The sequence below is a fragment of the Saccopteryx bilineata genome, chromosome 4 (assembly GCF_036850765.1).
Source record: "Saccopteryx bilineata isolate mSacBil1 chromosome 4, mSacBil1_pri_phased_curated, whole genome shotgun sequence".
NCBI classification, from domain to species: Eukaryota; Metazoa; Chordata; class Mammalia; order Chiroptera; family Emballonuridae; genus Saccopteryx; species Saccopteryx bilineata.
Window position 1 is genome coordinate 281,836,334 of NC_089493.1, and position 22,576 is coordinate 281,858,909.

Sequence of the window (22,576 nt, forward strand, 5' to 3'; positions counted from 1 at the left end):
TGATGTTTCCATTATAAATATATTTTTTTAAATTTAACAATACTGATTAACACAGGAAACATTTAATTCATGGAATTGTGCATATGGTCATCAGTTACATTGCGACATGTTAATTTCTTTGTCATTTATTGGCACTGTCAACAGAATACTGTAAACAAGATCACTTCGTATGGGTGAGTCGGCGATGCTCCCTAGCTAAGGTTTTCTACCATGAGCTAATATATATATATAGCTAGACAGACAGGTATAGATATATTAATGCGCACATTTTTGCATGGTTACTGAGTGTCAGTAAAAATTATAAAAAAACACCCATTTATAATAAAAGGGAGGATGTGCTAATAATTGCTATTACTGGACCTTGTTTTCTGTAAAAATGATGAGATTTGCTAGAGATGTTTACTAAACTCGATGGCACTAATGTTTGATGGATCTATTTCCAGACCTTCGGCCACAGAAGCACTTCTCTGCGGGCTCTGCCCTACATGGTAACCTGTCTGCTGCATCCCCCCGACCCCCGGAGCTTTCACCAACCTCTTCCAAGTTCCTACCATCTTAAGCTCTGCTGAGAATTCTTTCCCTTGAAATTCGTCCAGCCAGTCCCCCACCCCCAAAAGCAGATGTCTCAGGAACTCCTTATGCCCTGAGCCAACAAGAACTTGATAAATGGCTTTAAAAGTTCTGTGAGAATAACTTCCCTTGGTAAGGAGTGAATAAGGCTGGAAATGACTTTCTAGAGACAAAGTAGTTGTAGTTGCATTATACTGTTAATGCCCTCTGGAGAGAAAACAAAATATTAGAGCCACTCTCTCCACCTAAGAGAGCCACATCTCTGATTGTGCCTTAGTGTAAAAATCTTTCGGACTCCAGGAATCTTATTATATATTTGTATTTAGTGCTAAAGTTTTCAGGAGATAGCATACTCATGCCAATACATGAATCATGGTTTGCTGTGCATTTTGCTTGTTAAATAAGGCCTTGAGTCCTGGGCTATTGCCTGTGGAATCTGAATCCCCAGTGAAAGGTGTGGGGTCGTGGACTGGTAGGTCTTTGCACATGCTGTTTCCTTCTATAACACTCTTCCTTGCCTTGCCTGTTTGGTGAATTCTTGCTCATTCTGCAAAACTCTGTTCAAATGTCACTTTCTCCTTGAAACCTCTTCTCACCCTTACGTGGATTGGGGCACTCCCTCCAATTTCCTGATACTCCTATCCATACCTCTGCTATAGCACTTGCCACTGAAGGTTGAATTATTGGTTTGAGGGTCTGTTGTCCACAGTGGGCTCTGAGCCCCTTGAGAGCAGGGACCATGTTTTATTTCAGGTATGTAATCTTAGTGGTTAGCACTGGGCCTGGGGCAGAGCAGGGAGTCAATGCAAGTTTCATGAATGAATGACTAAATAAATAGACAAACCAGTGAAGCCACACAGAGAGGGGGAGGCATACATCTCCATTCAATTGGCAGCGTAAACAGCCTTACATTACACACGGCAGAACTTCTTTAAAGCAGCGGATTCGCACTGACTGCAGGAATGCAAAGTGAACAGGAACTCACGGATCAGCCCGTGTCCCTTGGGCATGTTACTGCCTTTTGTTCTCAACAAGAACAGGTCAAGAGCGGAAGCTGAAAAAATCACTTTAAGATCTTTGGATGACTAATTGCTAAAAGAGCAAAATGCCGATCTGCCCAAACGGTCAACCAAAGCATTGGAAGGTGAAGTGGCTTCCTTTTGGATGGGGAAGCCAGACTTCCTCTGTCTCCCCTCTGATCAGTCCTTCAATGCTCTAGGACTACCAGATGCTCTTTTTGGAGACCGCGAACTCAAATCAGTTCCAAGAATGCCTAGCCTTCAGCAGATTTGCTGTAGCCTCAGCCGCAGTGCAGGCGAGCCTTTAAGTACCACGGGCCTGGTAATCGCCACGCTCCTTCGTGTCAGGAAAACCTCTAACTGGGCGTGGCAAGCACAAGGAAACCACCTTAACTCAACAGCCTGTATTTTTCTGTGTGGAGTCGTGATGCCTTTTATTTATGATGCTTCCCTTAAGAAGAGATCTAGTTTAGGGTTGCTCAGAAGTAGAGCAAAGGTGGATGAGCCAAAGCTAGAGCAAGTCTCCTGGGTGAGGGGTCCAAAAAGCAGACCCCAGATGCCGGGGAAACAGGAGGAAGTGACTGCTGTCCCAGGCCCTGGGCTCATGCTCCCAGGAGATTGGTTGCGATTCTGAGCCTTCAGCTCACCTGTGTCCCTGTGTGCCCGCTGCTCAGGCTACAGTTTTGTCTTTGAAGGTATTGGTCGACATTTATCAGGGAGAAAGAGCCTGGGGGAATGAAGGACGGCCACTTGTGGTGCCACCCAAGAGTCTCCAAAGCTCTGTCCTTAGGTGCACTGCGACGAGTGGCCCAAGTCTTCAGAAGGCAGGAAGACCCCTTCCCACGCCCCCTTACGCAGCCTTTATGTCCCTACAACCCTGCCTTTCTATGACCTGTCCTGTCCTTCCCTGAACTGTGTCCGGGACACGCTCAGAGCTCCAGGGGTTGGGTGAGAGGGTGAGCATGTTTGCACAGGACACGGGAGCCAACATCCTTGATATCAGAAGATGGCACTTGCAAGGGACCAGAACTCTGGAGTACAAGCCACCAGTCCCGGAAGCAAGTGTCATTCCCTGACTGGCTTCTGAAGAAATTGTTGGGGTCAAGGGCGAGCAGAGGTATGACCAGGACCCCTTGGCCCATCCTAAAACTGTCTGGGGCTCAAGCACAATTCCTGGGCTTACACCGATGGACACCATTGGCTCTGCAGGGAGGAAAACCGAACCAGTCCCTCCATCCTCTCCCTTCCCCCCAAGCCACCAAAAGAGTCCCCTCCCCACACACCACCCTTCAGTTTATGCATTCACCTCTGAGACTTTAAGTGAAAACATGAATTAGGCAAACTAATCAATTTGACAACTGTTGAGATCAGGGCTTCCTCAGAGCATAGTGGAAATGGCTTCTTTACTTGAAGTCAGCTAAGATGTCGCTGAAAATATTGAGGAACAGGTGTGCGTGGTGATCCCTGAAGACCAGAGTGGGACGGAAACGAATGGATTTGTCTCCGCAGCCTCCCAACACCACGCCTGAAAGAAATGGCAGGAGGTCAGTTAGGAGCGTGGGCTCAGAGTCACAGGCTATGAAAGCCAGGAGGGAGCTTCCGCACAGGGCCACCCCCACCCATCCACGTCATTCTCTCCACCGGGCTTCTGGCTCTACATCCTGCCATCCGCCCATCCAGCTTCATTTCCTTTCTTCTTTCATCCATCTCACCCATCCTTCTATCCCCTCCCTCCCTCTTTCCAACTTTGAATGTCTGCTCCACTGCCCCGAACTAGGTCTGATGAGAGAGAAATCCTGAGGTCAAGTCCTTGCCTCTCAGAAACTCACGGTGTGGTAGAGAAAGAAAACAAGCAAATTAGGAAAAGTGAGGCAGGTAGAAGCATGCATGTGGGGCAGAGCTGTCACTGAAGAGGGACAGACCGGGTTATTAAAGGGTCACTTCACTAGTGAGTGGCTGGGTGTCCCTGTCTCAGTCGCTCAGCGTCTCTGAAACTCCGTTTTCTCCCTTAATGAGGAGGCAGATCAGCCTTGCCCTTCCGGGTTGGGGCAGGGGTTCCCTAAGATGGTACAAGTGAGACATGATGCTTGACAAATAGTGGGTACTCCCATCTCACCATTATCTCCCCCCACTTAAAACTCCCGTGGCCTCCCACCGCTCTTAGGAAAGAGTCCAGAATCTTGGACCTGATTCACAGGCTGACATGAGGTGGTTCAGGTAGCCCCTCCTGCTTCACTCCCGCCAGCCCGTGGGTTCCTAATCATGTCCTATTCTTTCAGTTTCTCCAGCTCCATCCTGCCTCAACTAGCTGTACATGTCCCTCCCTCTGCCTGAAATGCTCATCTCTACCTTCTTTACCAGGGCAACTCCTGTCCATCTGTCAAGACATAAGGTAAAATGCCACTTCCTCAAGGAAGCCTTCCCTGATTTCCTGGAAATTTTCCCCAGCTGTTAACTCTCTTAGGCCCTTTTCCTCTTTCCTAGAATTTATAAATGTAATGAGTTGCTTATGAAATAGTCTCTTCAATGTCATTTTTCCCTGCTAGACTGTAAGCTTCTTGATGGAAGGGACCCTCATGGTCTTGCTCATCATTATGATTCTGTCTAGCGTTGGTCCCAGTCATCTCAGTGAATATTTGGTGAATGAATTGATATATAAGGAAATCCCCCGGTAACTTGCTTTTCTTTTGAGAAAGAACATTCAGAGTATTTTTAGTCCTGTGTACCAGCTGCCCCCCAAACCAGGGTAACACGGCACCCCGGTGAAGCCCAGCCCCCGCTCCTGGTCACCTTACCTTTGTTCCTGGCTATTAAAATGAGTTTGTTCCGTATGGATTCGTCTGGAGTGTCGAAGGAGCAGAAGGTGCCTCGTCCTCTCACTCTGCTGATGAACTGGGGATACCGGGACTGCAATGGGGGGGAACAAGGCTGCCATCAAAGCCTGTCACCTGTGTGCCAGCTGGCTCAGTGGCTGTGGTGCCTCAACTGCCCCCCAGGGACCAGTCCTTGGGCCTCTGCTTGGACTGGCAAGGCCACTGTGGGGTTTGAAGCTCTGGTTCTGGAGACATCTAGTCCTGAGTTCAAAACCCAGGATGGGCAACTCATTTGAGTGGCCTTGCCTCAGTTTCCTCTTCTGTGAACTGAAGGATATAAATGCTATTGATCCCAATGTCATATGGTCAGAATTTATTGAGATGAGATCCTAAGCCCAGGGCCCGGCACTTGGTAGGCACTCAGTAGATAGCTGCCATCTTTGTTTAGCAATTCTTCTAGAAAGTGGTGATTGATTCTTCTAAGAAAAAGCTCACACTCACTCAAGGCTTTGAGGTTGGGAATTATAATGGGATGAACAGTGGCCTCTTCCCCAAATTTATATTGACTTAGAACCTATGACTGTGACCTTGCTTGAGAATAGGGTCTTTGCTGATGTAATTAGGTTAAGATGAGGTCATGCTGGATTAGGGCGGGCCCTCGATGCGATGATTGGCATCCTTATAAGAGGGAAATGCGTCACAGACACACACAGGGAGGGGAGAAGGCCGCGTGCGAACAGGAGCAGAGGTGAGAGGGATGCAGCTGAGGCCAAAGGACACCAAGGGTTGCCAGCGCCCCTAGAGCAGCTGGGAGGGAGGACTGGGGTGGATTCTCCCTCCAAACCTCCAGATGAATCACAGCTGCCGGCATCGTGACTTCAGACTTCTGGCTTCCAGAATGATGAAAACAGATCCTCGTCTAAGCCACCCAGTTTGTGGTAATTTGTTACAGTGGCTCTGGGAAGGAACACAGTCACCCAGAGGAAAGGATCGTCGTCCCTCCCACTTGCCATCGTCCATGTGAAGGACAGCAAACAAGGTTTGGGTAACACAAAATAATTTTAGGCACTGGGAGCAAAGATGGGGGACAAGTGTCATTTTGTTACAGCCCCCTGATAGAAATTGGAGATAGGTGTGTCCTGGTGATAACGAAGGCCCGTGCGTAGCTAGGCTCTTGCTCGCCGCATGACCTCAAATCCCCACTCCACTAGTCGAGGACGCATTTTCGTCACCACAGGTGAGGAAACAAGTCATGGAAGTCACTCCAGCACTCACCCTGGTCATTCTTAGACTGATGGGGGCCAGTGATTTGAATACACTCCTCTCTCCCATCAGAGTCTGGAGGTCGGGAACCAGGTCTCATCCATTTGGACACCCTTATGTGGCCCTTGTGACACACACGTGGGCACTCACACAGCACATGGTAACTGATTAATTAATGCAGGAACGAAAATCCTTCTCCTCTCCTCAATGTCTGGCTTTGATTGCTGCCTCTAGGCCTTCAAATCTAATTGCGTCCTTTGACTCACCCATTTGTCTAGTTCAGGGGTCCCCAAACTACAGCCCGCGGGCCACACGCGGCCCCCTGAGGCCATTTATCTGGCCCCCGCCGCACTTCCGGAAGGGGCACCTCTTTCATTGGTGGTCAGTGAGAGGAGCATAGTTCCCATTGAAATACTGGTCAGTTTGTTGATTTAAATTTATTTGTTCTTTATTTTAAATATTGTATTCGTTCCCGTTTTGTTTTTTTACTTTAAAATAAGATATGTGCAGTGTGCATAGGGATTTGTTCTTAGTTTTTTTTTATAGTCCAGCCCTCCAACGGTCTGAGGGACAGTGAACTGGCCCTCTGTGTAAAAAGTTTGGGGACCCCTGATCTAGTTCATTGTTTTAGGGCATTCCTGTAATCTTACCTCCTTCTTGCCACAGGCTTTGTAAAGCCCTGATAAGGATGCCTAACTGCTCCCATAAATGAGCCCACTCAGGCTCCTAAAAGCAAGCCATCAGTCTTGCTCTGGGATGTTTCCATGGAAGACATTTTTGTGGCACTATCTTGTATATGGAACATACTGTGAACCCTGAGAAAGAAGACACCTACTATGAAGGGCTTTTGGTGGCTAACTGGGCTCAAATAAAAAACAAAACAAAACCAGGCCCTGGCTGGTTGGCTCAGCGGTAGAGTGTCGGACTGGTGTGTGGAAGTCTTGGGTTTGATTTCTGACCAGGGCACACAGGAGAAGCACCTATTTGCTTCTCCACCCCTCCCCCTTTCTTTTCTCTTCATCTCTCTCTACCCCTCTCGCAGCCAAGGCTCCATTGGAGCAAAGTTGGCCCGGGCGCTGAGGACGGCTCCATGGCCTCTGCCTCAGGTGCTAGAATGGTTCCAGTTGCAGTGGAGCAACGCCCCAGATGGGCAGAGCATCGCCCCCTGGTGGGCATGCCGGGTAGACCCTGGTCCGGCACATGTGGTAGTCTGTCTGCCTCCCCCCTGCTTCTCACTTCAGAAAAATACAAACAAAACAAAACAAAAACAAAAATCACAAACCAAACAGAGCCTAGCAGCCATTTCTACAGGGGCCTCTCATGCAAACTGCACTTTAAGGAGAAGCCTGCACTGAAACACCTGCCTGCACTGTGTTCCAGCCATCTGAGTCAGTCCTTATAAAGAACTTCTTGGAATCCTATTTCAACCAATAGGACTGAGGCTTTCCCCATCCAGCTGGAGCTGCACAGCTCTGACCAACCAGAGCAGTTCTATTCTGACCAATCTGGACAGTGTCTTAAGGGTCAATCTAACTGTGAGGATTTGGAGTCCTCATTTGCATGAGGATAGACCAATCAGGGACCAGGGGCAGGGACTTCTGTTTATATAAGTCAGCTCCTTTCTGGCTCTGGGAACACACTTTCCCTTTCCACCAAAGACTGCAGACTGTTTCTCACACTGACCAAGCAGAGCAGAGCTGGAGAGGGCCTGGCCTCCGGGCTATCTCAAAGCCTTGCTATATCACAGTTGACCTGTTTTGTACTGAATAGTTTTCTTTTTCACTGTATCCCAAATTGGAGATTCCTGTTGGCCATCAGTTGACACCACTTGGGTAAACACTGACCTCCACACCCCTTCTCAGGGCAGGCAGCTTTGGTCAGGAACCTTCAAGCTGCTTTCTCCTCCAGGACCCACCCATACGACTAAGCCTGGTGGCATCAACTGGGACATTTAGAAAAGCTACAAGAAAACATTCCTGGCATGCCTTCCACCCTGGGCCTTGCTTCTCACTCACTGTGTCTGAACGCCCATTTCTGTTCCTTCCTGAGTCACATGGCTATTTGTAATCTGTGACTCTCCCATTGTTCTCTCTCCCACTCACCTGGCAAGGGACATCTCAGACTAGATACCCTTTTGCTCCTTTTTTATCCCAGCACTGACTTCTTTGGGTCCCATCCCTGCCCCTTGCCAGGCTGTGAATTCCGCCTCTCTGTCACTTCTTATCCTGAGAGCCAGGCCTGACACCTGGCTCAGTAGGAAGGCTGCCATCAGTCTGCATGGACCTCGTGGGAAGGCAGTGCAGATGAGACCAGGGGGCAGCCATGTTTGTGACAGCGTAGAACAACCAGACCCCCACTAAGCCGGGCCCTGGCTTTGTCAACATCTATAAGCAGGACCCAGACATCAGCCAGGGTAATAAAGGACACCTGTCACTTCTCCTGCCCCAATGGAGGACAGTGAAGGCGCTCCCTAGCAGGAAGGAAGGGCCTAACCCATTGCAGAGCCTTTTTCTAGGGCCTGCTCACGCCCCACCTCAGTTTAACTACAAATCCACCGGAAGAAAAGCAAGAGAAATTCCACCCAGAGGGCCTTGGTTGTCTAAACAGCCACACTTAAGCAAACCCTCAGCGACTTTGCAATCAGGCGGATCAGGGTTGAACTCTGGCTCCCTGGCTGCTACTCACCTTCCCACGGCTCCTTTTCCTCATCCAGAAAGTGAGGATACGCCTGTTTCCCTAAGTTCGAACGGTTCTGAGTGAGAGTTGCCAGATCAAATACAGGATGTCCAATTAAATTTGAATTTCAGATACACAACTTATAACTTTTTAGTATAATATGTCCCAAATGTTGCAGGGGGTATACTTTTATGCTAAAAGGAAAGTTGCTGTTGGTGAAGTTAGACTGGCACCCTGTGTTATACTTTGCTAAGTCTGGAGCCCCTGTCTGGGGGCCGGGGGTGGTCCCTGGTATCCTGCCCCTGCCCCTGCCCCTGCTGGAGGAGCAGGTGTGCTGCTATGCCAAGGGCTCAGGTGCTGCCCTGGGGCTGTGGGAGCCAGGGGTGCAGTCCTGGGAGACCTGGGGGAGGGCCTGGCGGGGTGGGCACCTGGAGGTCCAGCAGCCCTGTGAGCAGGGCCTTCCCGGCATGCGCTGCGTTATTCAGAAGGTCCTCCCGCTTGATGACATTGATGACCTCGGCCAGCAACAGGTTCTTAGACGGGTCCCCCAGCCAGGTGTTAAAGATCCGGTATGGCTGGAACAAGACACGGGGTGTTGGAAAGTTTCACGCATGGGCACACGCTTCAGGGGTGCACTTCCTTGTCCCCTATTTAAGAAGTAACCCAGTGAGCATCTACTAAGGGATGATAACACATATTACCTCGTTGACTTCTTCCCATAACAACAACCTGTCGGGCTGTGTGACTATTAGGGAGACCAACTTCTTCACGTGCTGGGAAATCCCTCAGTCTTGGGGAAATCAAGACAGTTGGCCCTAAACTATAATCTTCATTTTATAGAGGAAGCTAAGGTTCTGAGAGGTAAGTGATTTGTCCAGAAAAAATATAGCTCGTAGGTGGTAGGCTCAGGATCGGGTTGATGACAATCTGGCCCTCAGAGAATATCCAATTTATTTCTTCATGAATTATTCAGGGTGTAAAAGCAGCCAACCAAAACATATTTCCTAGCCTCTCTTTCAGTTAGGAGTGGCCATGGGACCAGATCTGCATCAGAGTATTAGAAATGAAATGTTGTGGCCCTGGCCGGTTGGCTCAGCGGTAGAGCGTCGGCCCAGTGTGTGGAAGTCCTGGGTTTGATTCCCGGTCAGGGCACACAGGAAAAGCGCCCATCTGCTTCTCCACCCCTTCCCCTCTCCTTTCTCTCTATCTCTCTCTTCCCCTCCTGCAGCCAAGGCTCCTTTGGAGCAAAGTTGGCCTGAGTGGTGAGGGCGACTCCATGGCCTCTGCCTCAGGCACTAGAATGGCTCCAATAGCAACAAGCAATGCCTCAGATGGGCAGAGCATCGCCCCCTGATGGGCATGCCAAGTGGATTCTGGTTGGGTGCATCTGGGAGTCTGTCTGACTGCCTCCCCACTTCTAACTTTGGGGGAAAAAAACCAATGAAATGAAATGTAAGATTTCTGAGAAGGCCACTAAAGATAAAAAGTGGTTTCCTCCTTTTTCCTTCTTACTGCCTAGAATTGGGATGTGATGGCTGGAGCTCCAGTAGCCATTTTGAGGCATCCTTGAGGGTAGAAACTACTGCAGGAATGGTGGAAAGAAGGATCCTAAGCTCCTGATAACTGTGTGTGTGTGTGTGTGTGTGTGTGTGTGTGTGTGTGTGTGTGTGTTTATAAGCATCCATGTGTACACAAGGTAGTACAATGTAGTAGTTAAGGGCAGGGCTCTGGGTTTGAATCCTGGCTTTATCACTTAATGGGCTGTTTGATCTTAGACAATCATTAGTAAAACAGGAGAGAAACATAGCACCTACTTGGTTAGATTGTTGTAAAGAGTAAAAGTACATGAGGAATACTTAGAAGTGGGTCAGGCAGAGAGTAACTACTCAGTTCACAGCAGCAGTTATTAACACGCAGAAAAATTGGAAGACTGACAAGGGACTGATAGGAAGTCAGCCCTGCCTAGAGAGCAAGGGTGATCATAGTAATTGGCTAGTTAAATCTATAAGAAGTGGGCCTCAGAAAACCTCTGTGACACACTAACTGTCCGCTCAATTCCTGGTTTGTGAGAAAGGGGCAGTTAGGAGAAAGCAATGCTGCTTTACCCACCTCCCTCCCCTTCCCAGGAACGAGAGAAGGGTGGGGTTGGCACTCACGGCATTGGGCCTGAACTCCTCCTTGTGGAAGAAGCCCCCGGTCATCATCTTCTTGCTGAAGGTCATCACATCTGCAGGGTCATCCAAGCCCCAGTGCTCGTGGGCCCAGAACTTGCCAGTGCAGCCCCCTCCGGTCTGGACCTCATCCACCAAGAAGGCACAGCCATGCTGGAGAGAGAGGAGGGAGAAATACACACCCACCACAATCCACCAACCCTGACCCCGCCATCCAGCCAGAGTCCTTGCTTTCTGAACTGCCAAGCCGAGCCCATGGTCTTGAGAAAAACTAAACAATGCTTAAGCGGGCAGTTTCACCGGAGCTGTGCCTGGGTTTCCTCCAGGAGCTGAGCTGGAGCTAGACCAGAACGTGGAAGGCCCGCCGAACCCAGGCACGACAGTACAGTATTTCATTTGGTTTCAGTCCCTGAGCAAGCTGACCTATTGGGGGGGAAACAGGGCCCAGCAGTGAAGCCTAGCCCTGTTTCCCAGTTCTGCTTAGCACCGGGACTGCCATTCACTTAGCATTTGTGTTTAAATCAAGTCACGTTATATCACTTTCATCTGTGAACTTGCTGGTGGGATGTGCCATTTGTACACTCAGGACATTAAAATAAACATGATATTAACATAAAGTCTGTTCATTCTGCCTCTGTTGAATGTGGACCACACTGAGCTGAATGAGGAGGTGGGGTCCCAAGAAAGAACAGGGTGGAGGCAGAGGCCTTCCCAGGAATCTCTTGATTGCAAAAGCCTCTGACTAAGACTGCTGGCTGGCTGGAGGCTGGTTTTGCAATAAGATTTCAGGAAAGAATTCCCTGTCCTGCCTCCGCCCCTAACTTCTCTCCCTGTGCGGCCAACAGGCAGCCTCTGAACATTTGGAACTTTACAAGGGCCCCGAAGCTAATCCTTGGCTCTGGGATACCAGCTGGAAATGGCCTGTGGCCCCATCCGACCTTGGCCAGTGCACTGACCTTCCGGGAGATGTCTCTCAGCTTCCGGAAGAAATCATCAGAGGCGTGGTTGTCTCCACCTTCAGACTGGATGGGTTCCACAATAATCCCAGCCACCGTCTTCTTCTTTTTCCGATATTTCACAATCAGGTCCTCCACCTGGATTCCAAAGTGAGAAATGACATCAGCTTGTGGAGGCCATTGAGCAGCTCCCATGGATGGGCATGAGGGGTCCCGTGACCCCCTGGAAGTTACGTTGGAAATGTATTTGTGTGCACTTCGCGTGAGGACTGGGATGTCCACTCAGAGCCACACGTGTGAACTGGGATGTGTCCTATTTAGGATTTGTACTAGCCCCTGCAGGGATACAGACAGCTAACTTGGAGCCTCACTTTCCTAATCTGTATAACGGGCATGCTGACACAATCTATTGTTGTTATGGTTGTATTATTATTATTGCTAGGAGAGTCTTTTCTGTGAAGAACCTGGGATGAATATTTGTTTAAATAGCTGAGGTGGCCCTGGCCGGTTGGCTCAGCGGTGGAGCGTCGGCCTGGCGTGCGGGGGACCCGGGTTCGATTCCCGGCCAGGGCACACAGGAGAAGCGCCCATTTGCTTCTCCACTCCCCCTCTCCTTCCTCTCTGTCTCTCTCTTCCCCTCCCACAGCCAAGGCTCCATTGGAGCAAAGATGGCCCGGGCGCTGGGGATGGCTCCTTGGCCTCTGCCCCAGGCGCTAGAGTGGCTCTGGTCACGGCAGAGCATCGCCCCCTGGTGGGCAGAGCATAGCCCCTGGTGGGCGTGCTGGGTGGATCTCGGTCGGGCGCATGCGGGAGTCTGTCTGACTGTCTCTCCCCGTTTCCAGCTTCAGAAGAATTTAAAAAAAAAAATAGCTGAGGCAAAAGCTCACCTCTAGTGACAGAAATCCAAGCAGTGGTTGTACAGAGTAGGGTGGGGCTGGGGGTTCTAGATTGACTAATCAACCTGATCCAAGTAAATTTCCAGGGTGATGATAAGATGCCCGTGATTGGAGTGATGGTTATTTATTTATTTGTCAAAATTTATTGAACTAGGTGTTTAAATGAGTGCATTTTATGGTATGTAAATTTTGTTAATAAAATGGAAACTGATTTTTTAAAACGCTTTTAACAGTGCCTGACCTGTGGTGGCGCAGTGGGTAAAGCGTCAACCGGGAATGCTGAGGTCGCTGGTTTGAAACCCTGCGCTTACCTGGTCAAGGCACATATGGGAGTTGATGCCTCCTGCTCCTTCCCCCTTCTCTCTCTCTATCTCTCCCCCTGTCTATAATAAATTTTAAAAATCTTAAAAAACAACAATAAAAAACCCCAACTCTTTTTAACAGTGACGGGGTTGTAAGAAAAGCTCCTGCCTGTGTCTAAGTGGTTATATTTTTTGAACTCTTGTTCTAATATGGGCATCCCCTATAGATAATTAAAGAGTTGAAGTTGTGGTACTTTATTAATAATTTAATAATTATACATAATTAAAACCCCCCAAACCATACAGCTAGCTAGAAAAACAAGGGTGATCTTCCTCCATTGTGCAGAACTAAGGAAATTCCATTGGTTTGGATGGTGTGATTTAGCCTCGGTCTCTACCCGTCACGCCAAGGGAGCTCTGAGATGGCTTTTCTTTGCTTCCAGAAAATGTTCGCAAGTTGTTGTCACGTGGTTATTTTCTCATTTGTTCAGCGCTGTGTTTCCTATGACCCTACACTGCCCAGTAAGGTGGCCATGAGCCACAGGTGGCTACTGAGGACTTGCAATGTAACTGGTCTAAACTGAGATGTGTCTGAGTATAAAACTCACACAAGATTTTAAAGACTTAACATGAAAAAAAGGATATAAAAATATCTCGTCATCCTGACCGGTGGCGCAGTGGATAAAGTGTCGAACTCGAAGCTGAGGACTTAGGTTCAAAATCCCGAGGTCACTAGCTTGAGCCCAAGGTCGCTGGCTTGAACAAGGGGTCACTCAGTCTGCTGTAGCCCCCCAGTCAAGGCACATATAAGAAAGCAATCAATGAACAACTAAGGTGCTGCAACGAAGAATGGATGCTTCTCATCTCTCTCCCTTCCTGTCTGTCCCTATCTGTCTGTCTCTCTCTCTCTCTCTCTCTGTCCCTTTCACACACAAAAATTTTTCTTTAAGTATTCATGTTGACCTGATACTATTCTGGATGTACTGGGCTCAAAAAAATGTTATTAAAATTAATTCCACCCATTCCTTTTACTTTTATAAAATGTGATTATTAGAAAAGATATGATGACACCTGTGGCTGGCCTTCCCTTTCTATTGGACAGGCTATACTCGACTCTATTATCTTCTCTTTTATTTACCACAAAATACACAGTGCCTTGCACTTGGCTTCACACCTCTAGGTGTTAACTATTACTTTAAAAGAATGATGCACCTAAGAGGAAAAGCAACCTAAAATTAGCCTTATTTGAGCTCAAATCCCAACCTGAAGAGTGGAAGTCACTTCCCCTCAGCAACAAAATCCTTCCAGTGTCTTAAGTGGAGCCCCATATACGGAACAGACCGAAGCGGGACTCTTCGGGTAGACCTGGAGGCCTGGCAACAGAGGCCACACGTCCTCAGCCCCGCCCCTGCCCCCTGCACCCCCTCGGCTCCCAGGACGCGAGAGGAGGCTGCAAAGCCGTGGACTAGAGGATCCTGTGTGACCTTTTTCTGTGAGCTGCCCGATATTCTTCCCATACATTCCTTTTCTCTTGTTCTGGACCCACTGGAGCTCGCCTCCAAAGAAACCTGAATGGTACTGCAATTGGCATCAGGAGTGGGGTGATGGACGCTGGGCAGCAAAATCAACATGCCATGCGTTACCTTTCCCAATGATGAGCACGGGATAGGAGGCCTCTCTGTCCCCACGTCCCTCCCAGGGGGTGCCATGCGGGCCCCAGATAAACTCTTTGTGCCTCTTATCTGGGGAGAAGTCTCAGGGTGGCGAGGGGATAGGGGGGGATGGGGCTGAGGGAAGGGGCTGGAAGGTGCGGTGTTACCTCTTCTAGGCAGCGAGCCTCCTCTTGTTGGTTCTCCTTTACAAACTCCTCTAGAGGGTACTTCAGCCGCGGGAACGGTGCAATGGGCCAGTCGAAGGAAGGGATGTCGATCTTGTGAATAGCTTTGGAGTGCGTGGTCGCTAAGCAACCTAGGCCCCCCCATAAAACAGAAGAGCCGATGGTTGGCTGGGGGCAGCACAGTGAACCGTTGATTTTAAAAAGGAGACAACTGGCCTGACCAGGAGGTGGCGCAGTGGATAGAGCGCTGGACTGGGATGCGGAGGACCCAGGTTTGAGACCCCGAGGTCGCCAGCTTGAGTGCAGACTCATCTGGTTTGAGCAAAGCTCACCAGCTTGAACCCAAGGTCGCTGGCTCAAGCAAGGGGTTACTCAGTCTGCTGAAGGCCCATGGTCAAGGCACATATGAGAAAGCAATCAATGAACAACTAAGGTGTTGCAACGTGCAATGAAAAACTAATGATTGATGCTTCTCATCTCTCTCCATTCCTGTCTGTCTGTCCCTGGCTATCCCTCTCTCTGACTCACTCTCTGTCTCTGTAAAAAATAAATAAATAAATAAATAAAATTAAAAATTAAATTAAAAAAAGGAGACAACTGGCATTTCAAGCCAAGACCTCGGATGCCCAGGGGGGTCTGTTGCCTGCAGAACCCCAGTCCCTGTAATGTCCTGAAGCTGAGGCAGAACCTTTGAACCGTTAGTGTGTGTGCATGTGTCGGTGTGTGCGCATGTGTATTACTTTCTCATTCATCATATCAAGGAGTAAAGCACAGGCTTTGAAGGCAGAGGAAAAAGGTTCAAATCCTGGCTCTGCCACTGTATGGCCTTGGAAGCCTCAGCTTCCCCCTCTGCCAAGTGGCAATCACAATCCCCACTCTGCAGAGTGGTGTGGGGTCAATGAGACGAGGCGGGGAGACCTCCAGTGCGAGACCAGAGGCAGCCGTCACTACTGTTGCTGCCGCGGTTACTCTAACCGCCACTTCGGGATCCCAGCGGCCCCTGCTTACCCATGGTCCTGCCGTGGAACGCACCCATGAAGGAGAGGATGCTGTAGTCAGGGCAGCCAGGGGCCTAGAAACAAGAAAGAGCGGTCATCAGTCACGGTTGTGAGAAGCGGGGGACCCTGTCGTGACCCCTGAGAGTGTGGAGGAGCACCAGAGTCTATTAGGTGTCCCTTCTCAGGCCAAAGTTCCAAACTAGACCGCTTCTTCTGTAGCTAGCCAACCAAATGTTTTGCTCATGTGGTCCCAAAATATTTTTTAAGTAAGAGATTTCACACAGATATCTGCATTGTCTTCTCTCAAGTCCTGCACCCTCTGGGCCCGTTTTGGTTGCCCAAACCTAAAGTCTGGGTGGGCGCACCACTCCAGGGCCCCCTGCCCGCCTCTCTCCTTTACATCACCTGCTGTCACCTGCTGGCCCACCTGGGGCTTTTGAATTTTCAGCCCCTGTCTGCAGGGTCTTCTAACTCCTACCGGCTCTTCCCGGTTCCTGCGTGCTCTGGCTTCCGCAGTAGCCAGGTGGGCCAGGTGCTGACAGGTGCCTCCCACGACACGAGGCGGAGCGGGACACCTCACAGAAAATGCATGTCCCAGGCTTTGGACCAGGTCTGCTGCCCCAGAGCGGGAGGACCCCCACCATGCTGTCTCCCCAGGGCAGCTGCCCTGTATTCAGGAGGGACACCTGAACACTCAGTCCCCTCCCAGGCCCCAGTCCATGGTACAGCTGCATTCTTTTCTGACCCCTCCACCTGGCAAGGACCAAGAGCTGTTTCTAGCTGACTCAGGTGGACTACTGAGGATGCCACAGAGGCAACCATGGGGCCCTACCTAGTCTCTGGGAATTTGCTACAGCACGTTCTTAGGCTGGCTGGTCTCCACCAGGTACCTGAGACCCCTGGGAAAAGCTCTAAGACTCATCCACAAGCTCCAGTATACTGTCTTGTCATTTCCCTTTGTTAAGGAATGGAACAATTTCCTTTGGTTCTCTAAATGTAATATATATATATATATATATATATATATATATATAACATATATTATCACATATGTTTGACTACAGACATTAAACAGAAGAAATGAGATCTAAAAACAATGATGAACTAGGATGTCCACAGATATCAAATGAGGTAGGGCATAACCCATTTCTTATAAAAATGGCCTGAAGAAAAAAGACAAAGCTTAAGTTTATGTAGGTTTGTATGAATGTGGAGAATGGTATGGGTCTATTGCTAGCAAGAGGCAGGATTAAAATAAAAAATTAAAAAAGCACAAAAGAAAAAAGTAATCTCAACAACCCATAGGCATTTCATTATGAACATGTTAGCAGGATTTCTTATAGTAATTTCCTGTATGCTTATTTATAGTGTCCACACAATTCACATTCCACTGTTTTCACTAAATTATAGCAAGTATGTCTCTAGACAAAGAGAAATCCTTTCTATTTTTTTTTGCCATGGGAGATTGTGGATGAATATCTAAAGTGTATAATTGAGTTCAGTGGTCCTTGATTTTTTTTTTATATCAGCAGACATTTTTGTCTAAATTGTAATGGGATCCCAACATGCAAGGGGGAAGGACAGATGTGCTCTGGTTGAAGCTGGCTGCAGAGCTTGGATCTACCCTCCTGGTTTTTGCTGTGGTCCCCACCACCACTGTACCCCAACAGTGGCTTCCTTTGTGCCTCTGAGAACCCCTGCACTTAATTCCCTTTTCCCTAATACTGGATATATAGGTGCTTTCCAATTTTTTAAGTTTATCGTTACTCTAAACACCACTAGGGTGAATATCCTTGTACATACATTTGTGTTGACATTTTGGATTATTCTAGAAAATTCAGGCAGTTGTCCTTGGAAACTATTGTTCTGGGTCAGGAAGAGCTCTACTTGATACCAAGGGAATGAACTAGGGAGGCAGAATGGTTGGGGACCAGTTGTTATGGACTGAATGCTTACCCCCCCCACCCACCCATTCATATGTTGAAGCCTTAACTTCAATGTGATAGTATTTGAATATGGGGTTTTGGGAAATTGATTAGGGTTGGATGAGGTCATGAAGGGCCCCTATGATGGGATTAGTATCTTTATAAAATGAGGCACAAGAGAGCTTGCTAACTCTTTCCCCGACCTGGGAGGGCAGAGTGAGAAGGCAGCTGTCCGCAAGCCGGGTAGAGAGCCTGTCCTGGGGAACCAGATTGGCCGGCACTTGATCTTGGACTTCCAACCCTCATAACTGTGGGAAAATACATGTACGTTATTCAAGCCTCCCAGTCTAAGACATTTGTTATAGTGGCCTGTGCTGACTATCTGAGAAGGACAGGGTCTGTTAGCCAGTGTCAGCCTGGAGGAGAAAGGGCCCAATCCACTCACTTGGTTGACCATGCACGTCTCCAACTCTTCTTTGGAGAAACCCGTTTGACCCCTCTCCTTGCTCTGACAAAACAAAACAGAATTAAATGTCAGAGACGCTCTGGGGTAGAAGGGACTTCCACTTTCCACTCAAACCCAGTTAGTCCAGATAACTAGAGAGTGCTCTCCTAGGAGATGATCCGATGTGTTGATTGAGGAATAGGGTAAAAAAAATAAAACGGCGTCACTGTGGTCAAGCTGCTCAATTTTAACTTCAAGTGGGTTGAGGCATAAGGAAATGATTGTTCTTGTTTTAACTGACTCTGGGAACTTAAACTTTTGAACTCTCCAGTGTCACATCACATCAACACTTGGATGTCCATCAGTGTGTTCGTTGTGCATCAATGCATGGACATACATCAAACCTTCAGAATGACCTCAAGCAGAACATGTCACACCGTCTAGACTGCCAGACACCTGACAATTACCATCTTGGACCAATTGAGGGGCTAAGAATGCAGAACCGATTCTTCTCAAAAATGTAGTTTTTTTTCTGTAAAACTTCCAGACTTCTTTTCTTTGGTCTAATAGTGTTTCTGGTTTGCAAACCTTAAGACCCTTGAATAAATTTCCATTATTTTATTTCTAGTCAAAGGTTCCTGACCTTTGGACTATGTTCAACACAATCATTACCCTCATTACTGAAGCATGAGATTGTTCGCTGTGCCTGTGATAAAATAAATAGATGAATATAGAAGGTGCATTACTTTCCTATTAGCAACAACTAAGACCTGCCGAGATGGTATAGCTTATTCCAAGTAAAATAGTGTAATTACATGAGGTAACTTTGGTGCCAAAGCCTTGGCTCTTTGCACCATTCCCCCCTGGGATGTTTGGAACCCCCTGTCCAGGTGGTGCCTCTATCTGGATTTTGAGTGTGGTCACTGATGTCCGATATCCGAGATGAACAGTAAGACAAGGGGTGAACACGGGGCTGGGTGCTGGGGAGCCTGTGTATGTGTTCGCGCCTCCAACCTTACCCGGTACCACATGAAGATGGTCTTGAAGGCGTTTTCATTGGAGCAGGAGCCGCAGGCCATTGTAATGATCTGAGACATCCCTTTGGGAGCCACCTGCAGACAGAGAAACAGCTGTGGGCTCAGCTCCATCTCGGCTCCCCTCCCGCAGCCGCGGGGGCGGGAAGGGGGGTGCGGGGAGGGGGCAGAGGGAGGCTGGGGGAGAACCAGGAGCATCCCAGAAGCAGTGGGCCTGGGGGAGTGGACTCGGGTGCTTCTGGGGCGGTGGAGAAGCCCAGGCTGGAGGCCAGGGAGGAAGAAGGACAAAGAAAAGCCTGCTCTATCCCTCCTGACACAACTGCCACCCCTGGAGACCCCCACATTTAGCAGGTGAGAAGTCGAAGTTCTGAATGAATTGAATAGTCGTGGAGGCGGGTTGAATGTCATGCAAACCTCCTGTCATGGGCAAATACTAATCTTTCCTGAGTTCCCTTTGTCCTGCACAGAAGGTGTCCCTTCTTTGCTTCAAAAGGAAGAGTAAAAATACACTTTGTGAAAGAAACAGCACAAAGAGCAAGACTGCAGTAGAAACACCCCATCCTAATCACTCTGGAGCTCAAGCCTTTCCTTCCCCTGCTGGGCCCCCCTCCCCGCAGGATCAGCACTGCCTCCCCAGCAGGGGCGGGGACGTGAGGCAGAAGGTGGGCGGGTCCCGGCCGCAGGGGGTGCTCCCACGCACTCACCACTCACCGAGAGCAAGGACTCCCGCAGCCTCTCCACGAAGTTCTCGGGAGGCAGGATGCCCAGGGCAGGTCTGTTGATGAAGGTGCTCTGCAGAGAGGCCCAGAGACCACAGTGATTCTCCGGCCTGACCGGCTCCCTGCCCACCAACCCCGCTGCTCACGGGGATGGGGTCCAACCGGCTGATGGTGCTGTGTCGGTGCTAAATCAATGGATTTCCCCACATTTTTAGAGACATCCACTAAACTTGCTCTGGGTTTAATAAAGAAGTGCCGTTTCTTGGTTGTGATGCAGCACTATAATTACACAAGCTGCTACCTTGCAGGGAAACTGGTGAAGGGTATGTTGTAGGAACTCTTTGTACTCTTTTTTGAAATTTCCTGTGAAACTATCATTTTTAAAAAGCTATCAAAATGGCTAAAAATTAAAATAATAGACAGTAACCAGTAGTGATGAAGATGTCGGGAACCTAGAACTCTCAATCACAGCTGGTGGGAAGGTAACATGGTGTGACAACTTTTGAAGGCAGTCTGGTAGTTTCTTATAACGTTAAACACACACACACCCTATCACCCAGTAATGCCGCACCTGGGAGTTCACCTAAAGGAAATGAAAGCATACGTCCATACAGAGGTGTGAGCACACATGGAAGTTTATAATGGCTTCTGTGTTTGTTTGCCCAGACCTGGAAACAATCCAAATGTCCCTCCCCAAGGAAGGGATAAATAAAATGTGGCACATGCACATCATGGAACACCACTCAGCAATCAAGATGAATGTTACACCAACACGCGCAGGGGCAAGAAGGCCATAGAGCAGGGGTCGGGAACCTATGGCTCGTGAGCCAGATGTGGCTCTTTTGATGGCTGCATCTGGCTCGCAGACAAATCTTTAATAAAAAAAATAACAGCCCTGGCCGGTTGGCTCAGTGGTAGAGCGTCGGCCTGGCGTGCGGGAGCCCCGGGTTCGATTCCTGGCCAGGGCACACAGGAGAAGCGCCCATCTGCTTCTCCACCCCTCCCCCTCTCCTTCCTCTCTGTCTCTCTCTTCTCCTCTTGCAGCTGAGGCTCCATTGGAGCAAAGTTGGCCTGGGCGCTGAGGATCGCTCTGTGGCCTCTGCCTCAGGCGCTAGAATGGCTCTGGTTGCGGCAGAGCAACGCCCTAGATGGGCAGAGCATCACCCCCTGGTGGGCATGCTGGGTGGATCCCGGTTGGCACATGCGGGAGTCTGTCTGACTGCCTCCCCCTTTCCAGCTTCGGAAAAATACAAAAAAAATAAAAATAATAATAACGTTAAAAATATAAAACATTCTCATGTATTACAATCCATTCATTTCCTACCGCTCATGTTCATGGTTGTGGGTGGCTGGAGCCAATCACAGCTGTCCTCCGGGACAACACCAAATTTTTATTGGATAATGCCTAACATACACGGGTCGTTGTATGGCTCTCACGGAATTACATTTTAAAATATGTGAAAAAAAAAATGTGGCGTTCATGGCTCTCTCAGCCAAAAAGTTTCCCGACCCCTGCCATAGAAGAATCTCAGAGCCTGACCAGGCAGTGGCGCAGTGGATAGAGAGTCGGACTGGGATGCGGAGGACCCAGGTTTGAGACCCAGAGGTTGCCAGCTTGAGCATGGGCTCATCTGGTTTGAGCAAAGCTCGCCAACTTGGACCCAAGGTCGCTGACTTGAGCAAGGCGTTACTCGGTCTGCTGAAGGCCCGCGGTCAAGGCACATATGAGAAAGCAATCAATGAAATGAATAACTAAGGTGTCACAACAAAAAACTGATGATTGATGCTTCTCATCTCTCTGTGTTCCTGTCTGTCTGTCCCTATCTATCCCTCTTTCTCTTTTTTTTTTTTTTTTTTGTAGTTTTCTGAAGCTGGAAACGGGGAGAGACAGTCAGACAGACTCCCGCATGCGCCCAACCGGGATCCACCCGGCACGCCCACCAGGGGCGAAGCTCTGCCCACCAGGGGGCGATGCTCTGCCCATCCTGGGCGTCGCCATGCATGTTGCGACCAGAGCCACTCCAGTGCCTGAGGCAGTGGCCACAGAGCCATCCCCAGCGCCCAGACCATCCCCGCTCCAATGGAGCCCCGGCTGTGGGAGGGGAAGAGAGAGACAGAGAGGAAGGAGGGGTGGGGGTGGAGAAGCAAATGGACGCCTCTCCCATGCGCCCTGGCCGGGAATCGAACCCGGGTCCCCCACACGCCAGGCCAATGCTCTACCGCCAAGCCAACTGGCCAGGGCCTATCTCTCTCTCTTTAAAAAAAAAAAAAAAAAAGAATTCCAGAGTCTCGGTGCTGGGTGGCAGAAGCCGGAATCAAAGGGGTACACATAGCATAGTTCCATTTCTATGACATTCTAGAAGAGGAGAAACTATGGGGACAGAAAATAGGCTTTGGAGAATGTTTAGGGTTATGAATTGTACTGTGTGTAGATTTAAAAAAATATGGTAAAAACCACAACATGAAATTTACATCTTAACCATTTCTAAGGGTACAGTTCAGTAATGTTAAGTATATTCACGTTGTTGTGAAGCCACCACCACCATCCATCTCCAGAACTATTTTCCCTCGCAAACCCAAACATCTGTATCCGTAAGACACTGACTCCCTGTTCCCCTCCCCCAGTCCTGGGCAAAGGCTATTTTACTTTCCTGTCTCTGTGAATCTGACAGTTCTAGAGGCCTCATTTAAACAGAATCATACAGTATTTGTCCTTCTGTGTCTGGCTTACTTCACTTTTAGCTTCATCCTTGTTGTAGCACGTGATAGAATTTCCTTCTTTTTTTTAAGGCTGAGTAATAGTCCATTGAATAGATAGGCCATGTTTTGTTTATTCACACATCTGTCATTGGACACTAGGCTGCTTCCATTCTTTGAGTCTTATAAATAGTGCTGTTAGGAACATGGGCGTGCAAATGGGTCTGAATTTTGACAGGGATGGTATGACTATGC

At 48.9% G+C, this 22,576-nt stretch overlaps 1 protein-coding gene across 1 annotated transcript in view; it reads right to left on the reverse strand.

Annotated features, from left to right (window-relative positions):
* The window catches only part of ABAT (4-aminobutyrate aminotransferase), a 94,775-nt gene continuing 72,199 nt past the window's right edge, over nucleotides 1-22,576 (reverse strand). Inside the window, exons 7-16 of the mRNA XM_066274916.1 lie at nucleotides 19,617-19,697; nucleotides 18,891-18,983; nucleotides 17,872-17,934; nucleotides 15,512-15,575; nucleotides 14,486-14,634; nucleotides 11,469-11,606; nucleotides 10,498-10,665; nucleotides 8,770-8,916; nucleotides 4,385-4,496; nucleotides 1-3,114 (exon numbers count right to left, since the gene is read on the reverse strand). Of these exons, the coding sequence (XP_066131013.1) occupies nucleotides 2,993-3,114; nucleotides 4,385-4,496; nucleotides 8,770-8,916; nucleotides 10,498-10,665; nucleotides 11,469-11,606; nucleotides 14,486-14,634; nucleotides 15,512-15,575; nucleotides 17,872-17,934; nucleotides 18,891-18,983; nucleotides 19,617-19,697 (1,137 nt within the window). The 3' untranslated portion in view covers nucleotides 1-2,992. The remainder of the gene's footprint in view (nucleotides 3,115-4,384; nucleotides 4,497-8,769; nucleotides 8,917-10,497; nucleotides 10,666-11,468; nucleotides 11,607-14,485; nucleotides 14,635-15,511; nucleotides 15,576-17,871; nucleotides 17,935-18,890; nucleotides 18,984-19,616; nucleotides 19,698-22,576) is intronic.